The sequence below is a fragment of the Dendropsophus ebraccatus genome, chromosome 1 (assembly GCF_027789765.1).
Source record: "Dendropsophus ebraccatus isolate aDenEbr1 chromosome 1, aDenEbr1.pat, whole genome shotgun sequence".
In the NCBI taxonomy this organism is placed as follows: Eukaryota; Metazoa; Chordata; class Amphibia; order Anura; family Hylidae; genus Dendropsophus; species Dendropsophus ebraccatus.
This window is the reverse complement of record NC_091454.1, coordinates 134,559,224-134,578,664: the sequence shown is the minus strand read 5'-3', so window position 1 is coordinate 134,578,664 and position 19,441 is coordinate 134,559,224. Positions and strand designations below refer to the sequence as shown.

At 42.6% G+C, this 19,441-nt stretch overlaps 1 protein-coding gene across 1 annotated transcript in view; it reads right to left on the bottom strand.

Moving 5' to 3' along the window:
• Nucleotides 1-19,441, bottom strand: part of LOC138783311 (collagen alpha-1(VII) chain-like) — a 236,647-nt gene that overhangs the window by 52,155 nt on the left and 165,051 nt on the right. The window contains exons 84-88 of the mRNA XM_069957875.1: nucleotides 15,567-15,602; nucleotides 14,910-14,966; nucleotides 13,884-13,955; nucleotides 11,448-11,519; nucleotides 4,214-4,249 (exon numbers count right to left, since the gene is read on the bottom strand). Coding sequence (XP_069813976.1) covers nucleotides 4,214-4,249; nucleotides 11,448-11,519; nucleotides 13,884-13,955; nucleotides 14,910-14,966; nucleotides 15,567-15,602 — 273 coding nt within the window. The remainder of the gene's footprint in view (nucleotides 1-4,213; nucleotides 4,250-11,447; nucleotides 11,520-13,883; nucleotides 13,956-14,909; nucleotides 14,967-15,566; nucleotides 15,603-19,441) is intronic.

Sequence of the window (19,441 nt, the reverse complement as noted above, 5' to 3'; positions counted from 1 at the left end):
TCATGGGCTACACTAAAGAATCTGCACACAGCAAATATCAGAGACAGTGAAAGCTGGAGGGATTATAACTATTTACATTGCTGCTCTCTTTATCCCTTAGACAAGGCAGAAATTATATAATCACCACTCATATGCATTGGGGGACATACTGAGGAACAAGGAGGGCAGAGCTTAGGGGGTAGAATGTCTCTGTCAGCTGGAATTCATGTTCCAAACTGCTGACATTGTTAGGTTGTGTTTACACAGAGAGATGGCAGATTATTGAAGCCAAAGCCAGGAACAGACTATAAACAGAGAACAGGTCATAAAGGAAAGACTGAATCTCTATGAGAGTGCTTTCATAGAAATGTATTAAGGACACTGATTTCTGGTGTTCAAAAGCCCTGGGAAATTGAAGCGGTCAGAAAGGATGTGACGTAGGTGCCAGTAGGATCGGAATGGCGTTGGAACATCAAAAAAATGCTACGCTGCGGAAAATCGATGGTCATGGGTGAGTATACGGATGAGCCTGCTCCTTTTTTTTACATGTCTTTCCTTTAGGGTTCTATTACACAGAACGATTTTTAACTATTAACGACTAACGATAAACGATCGCAAACGAGATGGTTTATTGTTAACTTGAAATCATTCACCATATTACACAGAATAATAGTCGTTAGTTACGATCGTTACTACTATTGTTACTATGATCGTTTAGTCCTTTTGATCCCAGCAAAACAATGGACAATGTGCAATAACACTAAACGATTAGTGAAAAAATGCAGAACTTGAGCGAATGAATGTGGAATTACAGTAACGATTAGCATTAATTTTAGGTTCAGATCTAAATCAACGATCAACGACATACAAAGATTTTTTCAATCTTTGCCTGCAATTACACGGGACGATTATCGTTTAAATTCCAATGATATAATGATTTTTCACACGATAATCGTCACGTGTAATAAGGCCCTTACACATGCCTGCCACTATTTCCAGGGGGTCAGTTTGTCCCTCTTTTGCCTTTTGTAGTCTGCACTAGCGTAGTGGTAAATAGTTTAGCCTTCTTTGAGTATCATGTGATGGAACTAAGAATAATAAAAGTTATACTTTATGAAGTAAATTTATAACAACATGTCTTCTGTTATGTTCTCTTCTTTCCTCATGTATTAAAAAATGTGTGTTCCATGCAGGTAATCATAAATAGCTCCAGCCATTTGTAGAATGAGGGTGCTATTGTAATGCATTTTGAATGAGTATCTCCACTGAGATTTAAAGAAGCAAAGTACAGGACAATAAAAGCAGCTAAAAGCGTTACAGAAAGGCAATTACAGATTGAAATAACATAAGCATTGACGTAAAAAAAAACATATCTTCGAAATAATGGAAAAATCATAGTTGTAATTCCCTTGTTATACAGTACTAGAATTAGAAGGGATTTTTTTGTACTCGTTCTCAGAACAGATGAGTAAGCCTTTAACTTAGCCTACGCTATTACAAAGCGCTTTTACTTTTTACCATGTAACTTCTAACTGGTTCTTTATAAAGCATTCATGCTATGTATGTCTTCTTCGTTGTAGAAATCATCTGCCGTAAGTAGCCTTGGCAACTGCTTGTCCTAGCCAGGGCCATATTTAGATCCTGTTGCCCTAGGCACTCAGGCAGAATATAGCCCATTAGGGTGATTCCACGTGCATCAGAATTTTTCATGCAAAGCTGTCACAAGTATGCAGCAAAAGCACGTTTTTATGAATTTTGGGTTGTCTAGCAAAAATTTTTTTCCTTTCAAATCAAGTGGTGTCAAAAAGTTATATAGATTTGTAATTTACTTCTACTTAAAAATCTCAAATCTTCCCATACTTATAAGCTACTATATATCCTGCAGGAAGTGTTGTTTATTTACATTCAGAAACAGTGCTCTCTGCTGACATCTCTGGCCGAGACAGGAACTGTTCTGAGCAGGAGAGGTTTTCCATGGGGATTTGCTGCTGCTCTGGACAGTCCCTGACTCGGGCCATAGATGTCAGCAGAGAGCACTGTTTCTGAATGTAAATAAACAACACTTCCTGCAGGACATACAACAGTTTATGGGAAGTATGGGAAGACTGGATATTTTTAAATAGAAGCAAATTACAAATCTATATAACTTTCTGACACCAGTTGATTTGAAAGAAATTTTTTTCGCTGACAACCTCTTTAACCCTTTGAGGACCAGGCCCAAAATGACCCAGTGGACCACGCAAATTTTGATCTTTGCGCTTTTGTTTTTCCCTCCTCCCCTTCTAAGAGCTCTAGCACTTTCAGTTTTCTATCTACAAGGCCATGTAAGGGCTTATTTGTTACAGGAATAGTTATACTGTGTAATGGCGTCTTTCATTTTACCATAAAATGTATGATGGAACCCCAAATATATTATTTATAAAGAAATAAATAGGTGAAATCGTAAAAAAGAATGCAATATGGTAACATTTGGGGGGTTCCTGTGTCTACGTAATGCACTATACGGTAAAAGCGACATGATACAATTATTCTATAGGTCAGTCCGAACACAACCATATGCAGGTTTACACAGATTCTCTAATGTTATATATATATTTTTTTTTTATGAAATCCTTTTTTTTGGCAATTAAATATTAATAAAATGGGCCTATTGTGACGCTTTTAACGGTTTTAGTTTTTTACCTATGGGGCTGTATGGGGTGTCATTTTTTACGCCATGAGCTCTAGTTTTTAATAATACCATATTTGTGAAGATCGGGCATTTTGATCACTTTTTATTAATTTTTTTTTATATATATAATGTAACAAAATCGGTAATCCGCGCACTTTTTTCCCCTCTTTTCGTTTACACCGTTCACCGTTCGCAATGACGCTTGTTATAGTTTAATAGATCGGACAATTACGCACGCTAAGGTATATTATATGTTTATTTATTTATTTTTATATGTTTTATTTATATAATGGGAAATGGGGGGTGATTTAAACTTTTATTGGGGGAGGGGTTTTGGGGCAGTGTGTTGGTGTTTTTAACTTTTTTTTTAATACATTTTAAGTCCCTTTGGGGGACTTGTACATACAGTACTTTTATTTTAGACACTGATGATTGCTATGCCACAGGCATAGCATTGATCAGTGTTATCGGCAATCTGCTCATTGAGCCTGCCTGCGCAGGCTCAGTGACAAGAGCGCCGATCGGACTGCACAGAGGCAGGTGAGAGACCTCCGGGGGTCCCCCTGTCACTTACACTTAAACGCTGCGGCCACGCTGCAGCGTGTCATTACCGGTGAGGTCCCGGCTGCTGACTGCAGCCGGCCACCACCTGCTATGAAGCGCGCTCTGCTCCGGAGCGCGCTTCATAGCTCAGGACGTACCGGTACGTCCAGGGTCGTCTGGGGACAGACTTCCAGGATGTACCGGTACGTCCTAGGTCGCCTAGGGGTTAAAGAAGTCTGGCGGGGTGGGGGGAACATAATAAAGGACCTATACCTACTGGTCCCCGTGCCCTTACAGTACCCTATCCTGATTCGGGACCCCTGCCAGGATTCTACACTTTTCCCTTCTTCCCTGCAGTCACTAACTGGCTGATTGGGCTATTTTGAGAGGTAAGTATAATGTTTATTATTTGCTTTACTCTGTCATCAGTTTTTACTGATGACACTGTCATTAGTTTTTTAAAGATAACGATCAGCCGATGCCTGGCCCCTTGGCTAATCGTTCTCTTTATTACACAGGGGGTTATCTGACAGGAAATGGCTCAAAATACTCAGGGGGACTTGGTGAGTAAGAACAGCTACCATTTCATTTTTTCGCTCTTAGGTGGATAACCCCTTTAAAGCTTACACAAGTAAGCACTAGTGCTTATGCAAGTAACTCTTTTTGGAACTCAGCCAACGAAAGAATGACACAAGCCTCAGTGGAAGAATGCACACCCTGAAGATATATATACTGCTTGTCATCATTCAATAAACAAGTTCTGATATAAGGGCCCTATTACACTGACAGATTATCTGATAGATTTTTGACTATAAACACAGAACAGGTAAAAAAGGAAAGACTGAGATTTCTTTTTTTTTAAAAATTCAAATCCATTCCTGGCTTTAGGAGAGGGGATACGTTAATAATTATTTTTATATTACTACTACTATATTACTTACTATGCTGGAACAGGACAAACCAAATGCTCCTACTTGTATCAACTGAACTAAACAGAAACAAATCAGTATGACTGCTTACTGCGATTCCAGGAAGCCCAGGTTCTCCAGGTTCACCCTTTCATGAGAAAACAGAAATACACTGTATAAATGGCTACAAAATTTGCTTGTATAAAATACAATTGATTAAATCTAGCAAGCAAGTAATTCAGTTGTTTCAAAACATTTGCCATCCAAATAACACATCAAAATATTATAAGAGGCTGAACACTACAAATTCAAGATTATTGAAAAAACAAGATTGAAATACAGTGTGGTCTAAATGTATGGAGATAGCTTAAAGGACAACTCCGGCACTCAGCACAAAAGAAATAAAACAGACACAAATACATTTATTACACTCCCCTAACTCCTGCGTCTGTCTCCATTTAAATCTCCGTTCGCGGGTCTCTGGAGCTTTTGTCAGGGATCAAGTACGTATGTGTTTTAATACTTCTGGGAAAGGGGGGGTGTAGAGATGGGGGTTAATAGGGAAGGGGGGCAGAAGGGTAATTTAAAGAGGTTGTTCAACATTTTTTTCTTATTGGAAATGTGAATAATTAGTAATCTGTCCCTTTTCCTTAGTGGTTTTCTCTAACCTTTTTTCGCCTCTGTGGCCCTGGGCCTCCATCCTCCTCTGTTGCTGCTTTTTGGACTGGTGTTTGTTTACATAAAGAAATTCCAGGTCACAGGGGTCAGCAGTGACATCAAAGCTCTGCAAGCCTATAGCTCCACCCCCTCCCCTCTGAATATAGCTCCACCCACAGGCAGAAAATTTCTGTATTACTACAAGTGTCTTTTGAGCAGCATGGTGGTTCAGTATCTGCCAATTACTTATGTTATCAACTATTTTTTTTCACTCTTTTATCTGCTGTAGTACTACAAACCCCAGCCCACCTGTACATGATAGGAGGTGTAGTCCTGGATTACATATACACTACAGTAGCCATCCTACAGGTGGATGTGGTTTTAATGAGCCAGGATTCTGTTATTTCAGCAAGAAATAGAATGGTGACTGCCATGAGGGGAATTAGCATCTCTCCTCTCCATATTACACACAGCAGTAGCCTCTCTCCTCTCCATATTACACACAGCAGCAGCCTCTCTCCTCTCCATATTACACACAGCAGCAGCCTCTCTCCTCTCCATATTACACAGCAGCAGCCTCTCTCCTCTCCATATTACACACAGCAGCAGCCTCTCTCCTCTCCATATTACACACAGCAGCAGCCTCTCTCCTCTCCCTATTACACAGCAGCAGCCTCTCTCCTCTCCATATTACACACAGCAGCCTCTCTCCTCTCCATATTACACACAGCAGCAGCCTCTCTCCTCTCCATATTACACATAGCAGCAGCAGCCTCTCTCCTCTCCATATTACACACAGCAGCAGCCTCTCTCCTCTCCATATTACACACAGCAGCAGCCTCTCTCCTCTCCATATTACACACAGCAGCAGCCTCTCTCCTCTCCATATTACACACAGCAGCCTCTCTCCTCTCCATATTACACACAGCAGCAGCCTCTCTCCTCTCCATATTACACATAGCAGCAGCAGCCTCTCTCCTCTCCATATTACACACAGCAGCAGCCTCTCTCCTCTCCATATTACACACAGCAGCAGCCTCTCTTCTCTCCATAATTACACACAGCAGCAGCCTCTCTCCTCTCCATATTACACACAGCAGCAGCCTCTCTCCTCTCCATATTACACACAACAGCAGCCTCTCTTCTCTCTATATTACACACAGCAGCAGCCTCTCTCCTCTCCATATTACACACAGCAGCAGCCTCTCTCCTCTCCATATTACACACAGCAGTAGCCTCTCTCCTCTCCATATTACACACAGCAGCAGCCTCTCTCCTCTCCATATTACACATAGCAACAGCCTCTCTCCTCTCCATATCACACACAGCAGCAGCCTCTCTCCTCTCCATATCACACACAGCAGCAGCCTCTCTCCTCTCCATATTACACACAGCAGCAGCCTCTCTCCTCTCCCTATTACACAGCAGCCTCTCTCCTCTCCATATTACACACAGCAGCAGCCTCTCTCCTCTCCCTATTACACACAGCAGCAGCCTCTCTCTCCATATTACACACAGCAGCAGCAGCCTCTCTCCTCTCCATATTACACACAGCAGCAGCCTCTCTCCTCTCCATATTACACACAGCAGCAGCCTCTCTCCTCTCCATATTACACACAGCAGCAGCCTCTCTCCTCTCCATATTACACACAGCAGCAGCCTCTCTCCTCTCCATATTACACACAGCAGCAGCAGCCTCTCTCCTCTCCATATTACACACAGCAGCAGCAGCCTCTCTCCTCTCCATATTACACACAGCAGTAGCCTCTCTCCTCTTCATATTACACACAGCAGCAGCCTCTCTCCTCTCCCTATTACACACAGCAGCAGCCTCTCTCCTCTCCCTATTACACACAGCAGCAGCCTCTCTCCTCTCCCTATTACACACAGCAGCAGCCTCTCTCCTCTCCATATTACACACAGCAGCAGCCTCTCTCCTCTCTATATTACACACAGCAGCAGCCTCTCTCCTCACCATATTACACACAGCAGCAGCCTCTCTCCTCACCCTATTTCACACAGCAGCAGCCTCTCTCCTCTCCATATTACACACAGCAGCAGCCTCTCTCCTCTCCCTATTACACACAGCAGCAGCCTCTCTCCTCTCCCTATTACACACAGCAGCAGCCTCTCTCCTCTCCCTATTACACACAGCAGCAGCCTCTCTCCTCTCCCTATTACACACAGCATCAGCCTCTCTCCTCTCCATATTACACACAGCAGCAGCCTCTCTCCTCTCCACTTTACACAAAGCAGCAGCCTCTCTCCTCACCATATTACACACAGCAGCAGCCTCTCTCCTCACCATATTACACACAGCAGCAGCCTCTCTCCTCACCATATTACACACAGCAGCAGCCTCTCTCCTCACCATATCACACACAGCAGCAGCCTCTCTCCTCACCATATTACACACAGCAGCAGCCTCTCTCCTCACCATATTACACACAGCAGCAGCCTCTCTCCTCACCATATTACACACAGCAGCAGCCTCTCTCCTCACCATATTACACACAGCAGCAGCCTCTCTCCTCTCCCTATTACACACAGCAGCAGCCTCTCTCCTCTCCCTATTACACACAGCAGCAGCCTCTCTCCTCTCCATATTACACACAGCAGCAGCCTCTCTCCATATTACACACAGCAGCAGCCTCTCTCCTCACCATATTACACACGGCAGCCTCTCTCCACACCATATTACACACAGCAGCAGCCTCTCTCCTCTCCATATTACACACAGCAGCAGCCTCTCTCCTCTCCCTATTACACATAGCAGCAGCCGCTCTCCTCTCCATATTACATACAGCATCAGCCTCTCTCCTCTCCATATTACACACAGCAGCAGCCTCTCTCCTCTCCATATTACACACAGCAGCAGCAGCCTCTCTCCTCTCCATATTACATATAGCAGCAGCCTCTCTCCTCTCCATATTACACACAGCAGCAGCCTCTCTCCTCTCCATATTACACACAGCAGCAGCCTCTCTCCTCTGCATATTACACACAGCAGCAGCCTCTCTCCTCTCCATATTACACACAGCAGCAGCCTCTATCCTCTCTATATTACACACAGCAGCAGCCTCTCTCCTCGCCATATTACACACAGCAGCAGCCTCTCTCCTCTCCATATTACACAGCAGCAGCCTCTCTCCTCACCATATTACACACAGCAGCAGCCTCTCTCCTCTCCATATTACACACAGCAACAGCCTCTATCCTCTCTATATTACACACAGCAGCAGCCTCTCTCCTCGCCATATTACACACAGCAGCAGCCTCTCTCCTCTCCATATTACACAGCAGCAGCCTCTCTCCTCTCCATATCACACAGCAGCCTCTCTCCTCTCCATATTACACAGCAGCAGCCTCTCTCCTCTCCATATTACACATAGCAGCAGCCTCTCTCCTCTCCATATTTCACACAGCAGCAGACTCTCTCCTCTCCATATTACACACAGCAGCAGCCTCTCTCCTCTCCATATTACATTACACACAGCAGCAGCCTCTCTCCTCTCCATATCACACAGCAGCCTCTCTCCTCTCCATATTACACAGCAGCAGCCTCTCTCCTCTCCATATTACACATAGCAGCAGCCTCTTTCCTCTCCATATTACACACAGCAACAGCCTCTCTCCTCTCCATATTACACACAGCAGCAGCCGCCTCTCTCCTCTCCATATTACACACAGCAGCAGCCTCCTCTCCATATCACACACAGCAGCAGCCTCTCTCCTCTTCATATTACACACAGCAGCAGCCTCTCTCCTCTCCATATTACACACAGCAGCAGCCTCTCTCCTCTCCATATTACACACAGCAGCAGGCTCTCTCCTCTCCATATTACACATAGCAGCAGCCTCTCTCCTCTCCATATTACACACAGCAGCAGCCTCTCTCCTCTCCATATTACACACAGCAGCAGCCTCTCTCCTCTCCATATTACACATAGCAGCAGCCTCTCTCCTCTCCATATTACACATAGCAGCAGCCTCTCTCCTCTCCATATTACACATAGCAGCAGCCTCTCTCCTCTCCATATTAAACACAGCAGCAGCCTCTCCTCTCCATATTACACACAGCAGCAGCCTCTCTCCTCTCCATATTACACACAGCAGCAGCCTCTCTCCTCTCCATATTACACACAGCAGCAGCAGCAGCCTCTCTCCTCTCCATATCACACACAGCAGCAGCCTCTCTCCTCTCCATATTACACATAGCAGCAGCCTCTCTCCTCTCCATATTACACACAGCAGCAGCCTCTCTCCTCTCCATATTACACATAGCAGCAGCCTCTCTCCTCTCCATATTACACACAGCAGCAGCCTCTCTCCTCTCCATATTACACACAGCAGCAGCATCTCTCCTCTCCATATCACACAGCAGCCTCTCTCCTCTCCGTATTACACATAGCAGCAGCCTCTCTCCTCTCCATATTACACACAGCAACAGCCTCTCTCCTCTCCATATTACACACAGCAGCAGTCGCCTCTCTCCTCTCCATATTACACACAGCAGCAGCCTGTCTCCTCTCCATATTACACACAGCAGCAGCCTCTCTCCTCTCCATATTACACACAGCAGCAGCCTCTCTCCTCTCCATATTACACACAGCAGCAGCCTCTCTCCTCTCCATATTACACAGAGCAGCAGCCTCTCTCCTCACCATATTACACATAGCAGCAGCCTCTCTCCTCTCCATATTACACACAGCAGCAGCCTCTCCTCTCCATATTACACACAGCAGCAGCCTCTCTCCTCTCCATATTACACACAGCAGCAGCCTCTCTCCTTTCCATATCACACACAGCAGCAGCCTCTCTCCTCTCCATATTACACACAGCAGCCTCTCTCCTCTCCATATTACACACAGCAGCAGCCTCTTTCCTCTCCCTATTACACACAGCAGCAGCCTCTCTCCTCTCCATATTACACACAGCAGCAGCCTCTCTCCTCTCCATATTACACACAGCAGCAGCCTCTCTCCTCTCCATATTACACACAGCAGCAGCCTCTCTCCTCTCCATACTACACAGCAGCAGCAGCCTCTCTTCTCTCCCTATTACACGCAGCAGCAGCCTCTCTCCTCTCCATATTACACACAGCAGCAGCCTCTCTCCTCTCCATATTACATACAGCATCAGCCTCTCTCCTCTCCAAATTACACACAGCAGCAGCAGCACTGACCTAACACTCACATCTTTACAGTGCAATAATAACAATATTTAGCAAAGCCTGTGCAGGGGAGCAGTTACCCATAGCGACCAATCAGATTGCTTCTTTCATTTTAAAAAAAAAAGGCCTTAAAAATGAAACCTAGAATCTGACTGGTTGCTATGGGCAATTGCTTCCCTGTTCCTCTGCACAAGTTTTAATAGATCACTTCCATAGTTCCTTTATTTACTGTTTATAGCTGCAAACCTATGCTGCAGTGCTGTACAGAGATTGTAGTCTGTCATACTGTCCTTACTGCTACAGTGTCTTCTGGGCTCAGATGTTAGTTAGATGTTAGGGGTGTGGCTAAAAAAATGTGGATGCATAACCCCGCCCACCTGATGATTCACTGGTCCTTCACTGGTAGGAACAGGAAAAAGAAAGGGAACGTGACAACACAGGAAGTAAAGAAAACAGAGGCAGAGCGGTCATGTGACTGAGCCTGAGAACACAGTAAGCGCTCTAAATAAAAAATAGAAGTGTATGTAGAATATGCTACACCCACAGAGGTCAGTGCAATGCTAGTATATTGACAAATCCCGGACAGCCCACTTAAGCACATTACAAAGTTATATAACTTTGTAATGGGATTTAATTGCTGGGGGGGGGGGGGGAATCACTGGAGTTGCCTTTGAAAGAGGAAGTCCCAGAAACACTAAAATCGGCAGGCAGGTGGGGGTGAGTAAGAAAATACAAGTGAACAAACTAGTGATCTCCCCTGTCCCTATGGCTCCTTTGTGCCATCCCAGGCCTTGTTTACCGCCACTGGCTGTCATCTTCAGTTGGAAAATGGGTACGTTCAGCAGCAACGTCATGTCAACGTCCTACAGGGCATGAGGAGGGGCGAGTTTACTTGTTTATTATTTTCTCCACTACCCCATTCATCCCCCCTCGCCTGCCTGCCGATTTTAGTGTTTGTGGGTCTTCTCCTTTAATAACTGGAAAGCAGTGGTCAGGAATGGCATCCTTTATGTGGCAATAATAACTTAGGTGAGTATTAGAGATGAGCGAACCCACCGGATTTCTGGTTCATATGACCACATTTAGATTCCTCATTAAATTCTCATTTAAGTACAAATTATACATGCAACTCGTCCAGTTTTCCTTGTATCCAGGTGTTGACATACTTTTGAAGCACACTGAATAATTCTTGAAGGAAAGGTTGCACCAGAGAGATGAATATAGGACATTTTTGGTAATGAAAGCATGTTAGGGAGTTCCTGTAAAAGCAATTTCAAGGACTATAGCTTCATATCGAAGGAACAGTTATAACAAAGATTCTAAAACCATTGGTAGTTTTTTTAAGACAGTTTGTGAAGGGATGGGTATGGAGTTTGTGCTATTTAGATAATTTATTAGAATGAAGATTGCACCAACAAATTCCCTTTAAATGAAAATATAATTTAAAAAAAGTTGGCTTATTTTTCCTATTTGCTATGTTCAATGTTATATCATCATTATTAATCATTCTTTATACCTTCTGTCCCACTGGTCCCCTTGCACCAAATAGTCCCATAGATCCTTTAGAGCCAGCATCACCCTTTGCACCCTGTGAAGAATCAATGATACATTTAATAACATTAGAAATCATATGTTATATCATAATAAGGAATAATATTAAAAGTATTTTGTGAGTAATAAATATCCTAACTATTACAATGTAAAGCTGGGTCTCACAACAATGCCACAAATTTCAGCATTTACCCAAATATATTTCTATAAAACATATAAATGACCATTGTTGGAAGATGTTTTCCACAAATTCATTACATGTATTACCGTCAAAGTTACAAGTGAGCTATATGACAATGTACCTTTATACTGGAGGCTTACAACTACATAGGTCTGGAACATGTTCTGAGCATTAGATTACTGGAGATGAGTCAGGAGTAGAAGCCATGTAACTTTTTTTCACCTAATATTAGGAAAATTGCCTTCTGTCTCAATGAAAGTCAATATGGCAGGAAAACTATTTATGTTTTTTCTCGACCATAATATGGTATTGTATTAAATTCAGCTACATTGTTGAAATGTGTATTGAGAATGAAGAGTACAGTTAGCCTAAGGCTAGGTTCACACTTTAAAGGGAAAAAATAAAGCAAAAACGGATGCTGTTGAATGCCATACTGCAAAATCTGTTTTCCATTGACTTATATTATAAGGCGATGTTCACACTGCGTAAACTTACGGTCGTATTTACGACCGCAAAAATACAAACGTAAGTTTGAGGTTCACTGATATGAATGTAATGCAACGGAACTACGGCCGGAAAGTACACACTACGTACAAACTTACGGTCGGATTTTATACTGGGCGCTATATTTAAAGTAAACGACCTGTGTCAGCCCGCTTGAAATCATGCTAGGAATCCACATTAAACAACGTCCGTATGTTCATGGCTAGCACTTACGGTCAGAAGTGCGATCGGACATACGACCGTATGTGCGAACGCAAATCCTCGGCCGTGAAAAATTACGACCGTAAGTTTCCGTAGTGTGAGCATAGCCTTATAATGTACTTTTTATAATAATGTACTTTTTATCGGCACCATTTTGAAATATGTTTGACTTTTTTATTTTTTGGAGGGCATGCTAACAAAATACAAGAATCTCAGCTTTTTTTAAATCTTTTTTTATTGTTCACGGTTCAGGATTAATAATAAAATAATGTTTTTGTTCAGGTTGTTACAGACTTAAGGATATCTAATATGTATATATTGCTTTTTTATGTTTTATATAGAATAGGGGAAGGGAAAGGGAAAAAGTAATTTCTATTGAATGTGGGGGTTTTATTACTTTTATTTTTATGTACTTTATATATTTTTTGTTTTACTTTTTTTCATGTCCCACAAGGGGAATATTACAATGATCATTAGATCACTGCTGTAATACACTGCACTAGTCATTTAGTGCAGTGTATTAAATTGTATATTCAGCAATGTGCCGACAAGCAATGAGCCAAGAGGGCTACACAGGCATCTATAACAGCCCTGGAGGCCTTCACAAGGCCCACCAGCTGCCATGGAGAACCATCCAGCAGAGATCCCGGCCGACTGGTGAGTGCACTGCTCCAGTCTCTTTATATGATTGTGACCGCCGCATGTAGAGTTAATCTATCAGGAACTGAGGTTTCTCTGTTCCTGACAGATAGAGCATCGCAGCATGGGGGGCCCCCGCTATCCCTTATTTTAGGCCCACCGTAAAAAGGTGGCAAGCTAGAATAAGGATCCTTAATGACCAGTGTGAAAAGGTGTATCAGTGGTCATTAAGAGGTTAAAAAACATTTCTATTGTACACAAAGATGTGGTTGACCATGTTTTTCTGTATGATAAAATTAAACATTCCTAGGCTATGTTTACACAACGTAAAAGACCGGCCATTCCGTGATCACTAAACGGAAGGGTCACGGAACTGCCGTTCTCTGAAATGAACATCCCAGCTGGTAATGCAGTACCGGTCGGATGATCTTTCCGGCTGCAGTGTTCCTGTGCACCCGCATCAGAACTCTCCACTGCACACAATGGAGTGAGCGGCCGCATCCGCTCGCTCCATAATGTGCACTGACATGGTTTTCTGCGGCCGCTATTCAATGAATAGTAGCCGCAGAAAACTGACATGTCAGTTGTTTGCGGAGCCGCGAGAGATCCAAGCGGAGCATATACTATGTGTATACACTCCGGCCGGGATTGCTAGGCAGCAATGACACGTATATTTCCGTAAAAATCACGCCCGTTGTACAACGCCCGTAGTTTTAAGAAAATATAGGTTGTGTGAACATAGCCTTGAATGTATGTAAATACAAAGCATGAACCTAGCCTTACTTACACCTAAGATACCATTGTAAGGCTGATCAGACCCTGGCCAGGAAAACAATATCACATTATAGTGCAGAATAGTAAATAAAGCACATATACCTTTTCTCCTGGTGGTCCGTCTTCTCCTTTCTCGCCTTTATCTCCATCAAAACCTGGATGTCCCCTAGCACCCTACAAAAAGTGTGCATTTATATTTTAAGTGTTCTTTCTTTGATATAAATATTACACAAGTAACTCGATTAGTACCTTAGCTAATGTAGTACTGAAACAAGCCTATTTTATATAAATATTGTTAAAAAAATACAAAACTTATTTTTACATTTATTCATTATATTTTTACCTTCACAACCATATTTTTTAATGTCCAAAGTTGCTAAAACAAAAAATGAAGCAACTTAAGGCCCTTTTATATTGGCAAGAAGCATTCCTCGATTAGCCAATAATTGGCCTTTGGAAAAGTGACAGTAATTAGCCAATGAGTGGAAAATTGCTTTCTCGTCGGCTGATCGAATCTTTTGTGTGGCAGTAAAATTATTTGTGTAAACAGGAGATGTGTGGCCGATAACAATTAATGTTAATGGCCGCATGAACGCAACAATTGTTCGTGTGACTTGGCCATGTAAACAAGAACCAGTCACATGACATGAAGGGGTTGTCCAGCAAAATTATTTTTCTTTCAATTAAACTGGTTTCAAAAAGTTATATAGATTTGTAATATGCTTCTATTTGAAAATCTCAAGTTTTCCAGTACTTATCAGCTGATGTATGTCCTGCAGGAAATTTTTTATTTTCAGCACTGACACAGTGCTCTCTGCTGACACTTCTGTCCGAGACAGGAATTGTCCAGAGCAGGAGAGGTTTTCTATGGAGATTTGCTGCTCTGGACAGTTCCTGTCTTGGACAGAGATGTCAGCACTGTGACAGACTGAAAAGAAAACAGCATTTCCATACAGCAGCTGATAAGTATGGAAAAACTTGCAATTTTTAAATAGAAATAAATAATAAATCTATATAACTTTCTAAAAAGCCCAGGGTTTGCCAAACTATCTCCTCCTATCAACCACCACCTCTGTGTCTGCCTGCATACGACTATGGGTAATCAATTAAAGGACACAAAATATTTACCGATTCTCCTTTGCTTCCTTTAAGCCCTGGAGTTCCATATAAGCTCATAGGGTCACCCTGCATAAGAGAAATAAAATCTATTATATAAAGACTAATGCAGTGATGTATTCTGCCGCTAGTCAACTGTTTGCTAAAAAAAAAAAAAAAAAGGAAACAGTGTACATTATATCAGCGCTTCTCAAACTTTTTCTACTGGAGCCTCACCCAACAGACCAAGGCAATGCCTGGGCCTCACCAGACTGACCAAGAGGGTGCCTGGGCCTCACTATCTGTGGTGAAAGTCCATTTAAAAGCTGAAAATAATTATAGGGCTACCTTTCACTGTCTCCTAAGCTCTATATACTAATAAAGTGAGTACAAAATAAATGAATAATGTTACTAAAATGAAGATTTTTGCAAATAGCAAAAGGACTGTGCAGATCATAGTTACTTTGTGAAAACTAACTCCCCTGCTGGGCCTCACCAACAACTAGGGGGCGCCTCACTGGTGAGGCCCGCTTCACAGTTTAAGAAGCACTGCATTATATGGTGCTGTTACACCACTGTTCTTCTGCTCATTGTGCTATTATTCAGAGTCACCTTGGTAGATACACAGGACATAGGATTCACTAATATAAGTTCTCTACTCACTATACTTTCATTCAGCTTTATTTTTACCTTTTCTCCTTTGAGACCAGACAGTCCTTTGTCTCCCTAAATAAAGAAAAATCATTGTTTTTTTGTTTTTTTTTAAATATTAGTTAAACAAAGAAGCAACACAAATATATCACCAGTAAATTTTACACAAAATGTCATGTAAAATGTATGCAATGAATCTGACTACAAGATGATGTGACCATCACTAGAGGCTGCTGTGCACATGAATACACAGACTGGACCCAGTCAGAATAAAGGGCTTATTCCACGGAGCAATAATCTGCAGAATCGGCCCGAGTCGGCTGATTATCGCTCAGCGGAATAGAGAAAACGATCAGCCGATCGTTTATTTAGGCCCAAACCTAAAATCATTGGTCACCCACCGCGCATCATCGTGGACTAGTGATGCGCGGCGAGCGACCGACGATTCAAGCACCATACATTACCTAGCAGGGCTTCTCCTCCGCTCCGTCTTCCTCCCCGGGTCCCACGTGCAGCAGCAGCTCCGGAGCGGCCTGACTGAGCTGTCAGACCTCTCAGCCAATCACAGGCCGGGACCATCGCGGCCAGTGATTGGCTGAGCGGTCTGACAGCTCAGTCAGGCCCCTCCAGAGTTGATGCTGCATAGCGGGACCCGGGGAGGAAGACGGAGCGGAGGAGAAGTCCTGCTAAGTAATGTATGCTGCAAGGGCTGCAAGGACATCAGTAACGATGTCCCTGCAGCCCACGCTAAACGATCATCGGGCCGTGGAATAGGCCCAGTAAACGAGCACCAATCTAGCAGATCGGCGCTAATTTACACTGTTGATCGGGCCCGTGGAATAGGGCCCTAAGAGAATCCTTTCTACAGAGGAGCACAACACCCATCTTTTTGATGTCCTGCTCCTCCTAGGGGGTTAAGAGGGGATTCTGTGCAAGGCTTCACAATTTAACCACTGCCTGACAGGCAAACTAAGTAGGCTCAGCAGCAACAGTACAGAAGTTTATAATGAGGGGATTCCTCATTCGAGTACCAAACAAAACTTTGGGGAAAATTGTGATTCAAAAACCAAATTTTTCTAACACTGAGGTGTTTTAGAATGGAGGTACCACTTTATTTTAACACTCAAGTCTTCCAGTAATAGAATGGGTCCAAAGACAATAGAACAGGTTCAAAGATGGGCTACAAAAATGGTGGCGGGTGTCAGGCATAAAACATGTCAGGAAAGAATTAAGGATTTTAATCTGTATAGTCTGAAAACCTTTAACTATGTTAAAGGACTAAATAAAGTTTAGGAGGGAATTGGTTTTAGAAAAAAAATGAACTCAAGAACAAAAGGACATAGTGAGAGATTACTTGGGGGGAAATCAGAAGCAATGGGAGAAAATATTAGTTTGCTGAAAGAGTAGTAGATGCTTGGAACAAACCAACAGAGGTGGTTGGTAAATCTACAATAACAGAATTTAAACATGCCTGGAAAAATTGTATATCTAAGAAAAGTTATCTTCTCTCTCCACATAACTGATTATCCTCCTCTCTTCCCCCTTATCCTTTTCTATATCGCTGTAAGCAAGCAGAGATATCTTCTGTGATATCATTTTATATCACACACCTTTGGTTGGACACTCCGCTGAGAAGCCACACCGCTAATCCACACCCCCAATAAGCCACGCCCCAATCTATCTGCATATCCCAAGTGTCACTGGAGAAAAACTATAGGTGTCTTATCCGATTTTATGTCTAAGCAGTAGGATACATGGCAGGCAGCCTTCCATTTGAGCTATACATCTGGACAGACTCCTGACATATAAATCTAACACTGGCTAAAAACAAAATGTGAACAAAACCTTGGAGAAATTATTTAATGCAAAACTACTGTGTGAATATATTAGATGTAACAATGTTTATAACTTGGGGACATACAGTATGCTCATTAAGGAATATCAATGCCTGTCATCTAGTCATACTGAAGATTGTGGGATTTGTGGACATTTCTTTCACCCAAATGTCTAAAATAAATGTTGCAAATATTTGATAAGGCTTAAGTAGTGTTTTTTCTTTCCCTTTTAATTTGCAAATGTCTGGCTTTGTCAGAAAGTCAGAAACATAAAATGTTACTTTTAATCAAGTCCGATGGAATTCTGTGCTGAGATGAACAGGAAGAAACAAGTTTAAAGGGGTTATCCAGCGCTACAAAAACATGGCCACTTTTCCCCCTACTGTTGTCTCCAGTTCAGGAGCGGTTTGCAATTAAGCTCCATTTACTTCAATGGAACTGAGTTTCAAAACCCCACCCAAACTGGAGACAACAGTAGGGGGAAAGTGGCCATGTTTTTGTAGCGCTGGATAACCCCTTTAAGAGTGCATTCACACGTACCGTATTGCAGAAGATTTACCGCACAAAATCCGCATGGTACAAATAAATGCACATTATACGCTGCTGCGGAAATACATAGCCATTGAGTTACATAGTAATCATTATCGCAGCGGATTTCATTGCGATAAACTCTAAGGGGACATTTATTAAGTCTGGCGTTTTTTGCGTTGGACTTAAAAGTGTCCCCGCAGCTCCGACAGTACGGAGATTTATGTAGAGGTGCACTGCCTCTACATAAATCCTGAGCGCACCAGTGCGTGATAATTTTTCTGCAAAAATGATGAATTAAGCGGACCCTGGGTCTGCGCCCCCCCCCCCCCCCCCCGTTCTGCCCCTCCACACCCCCTCCCCGGCCACTGGCGTACCAGGCCAGATGCGAATATTTATTCCCAAAACGGCCATTTGCAAATAAATTTATTCGCATTTGGGCATTTTCCCCCTTTTTGGCTTGATAAATGTCCCCCTAAAGGTTTAAAAGGGACTTACAATATCAGTTTCAATTAGGAATGTCTTATGGTCCTTTTACATGGAGCTATTATCATTAAAATTTTAGCAATAATGATCGCATGTGAGCGATAATTGTCTTGTGTAAACCCTGCATACGATCAAGCGATGAGCGATGAATTATTCATATGATCTTTCAACATTCTCAAAACAATGTTGGTTGTTCACTGAAAATAAGCAGATCGCTTCATCTAAACAGTCTTTCAACGATTCACCCTATGTGTGAGATAGGCTTAAACGATCTTAAAACTATCACAATAACAATTTTTTCAAACAATATATCGTTCCGTCCAAACGCTGATCGTTATAAAAAACACATTGTTAGGGTGTGTTTACACAGACAGACTTATCTGAAAGATTTCTGACAGATTATTAAACCCAAAGTCAGTAACAAACTATAAACAGGGAACGGGTCATAAAGGAAAGACTGAGATTACTCCTCTTTGCAAATCCATTTTTGGCTTTAGCCTTTGTAATCTGTCAGATATCTGTCAGACAAATCTGTCTGTGTAAACCCACCATTACTTTGAAATCGTTCAACTGGGCGAATTATCGCTCTGTGTAAAAGGACCATAAGTTTAACAACACCCTTTTGTTAATTCACAAGCCTGAAAAGTGTAAAATTTGCATTGGCATACACATTTAGACCCTTTCCTTCATAATTTAAATTTAGCTCTGGGGTCTCCCTTCTTTCTTGATCATCTCTGGGATGTTTCTACGCCTTCATTGGAGTCATCTGTGATTAATTCAATTGATTGGACCTGATTTAGTACAAATAAAATCTGCTGCATTGAAAGCTCCCCACCTCTGCACAGCTGCAGTGTCTGACACCTGGTGGAGTCAGGTTACCACAGTGCAGCTCCCATTGAAGTGTATAGCAACCTCCCTCCACCACTATTCAATATGCAGGGTGTAGGCTTCTGGCTTTGTACATTGTTTATATCTAGGAACTGTGGCTGTGCAGATGGCTTATCCTGTGGATGAGCCATCAGTGGATTTTTCCTGGAAACCCGTTAAGGTCTCCATATCCAATGA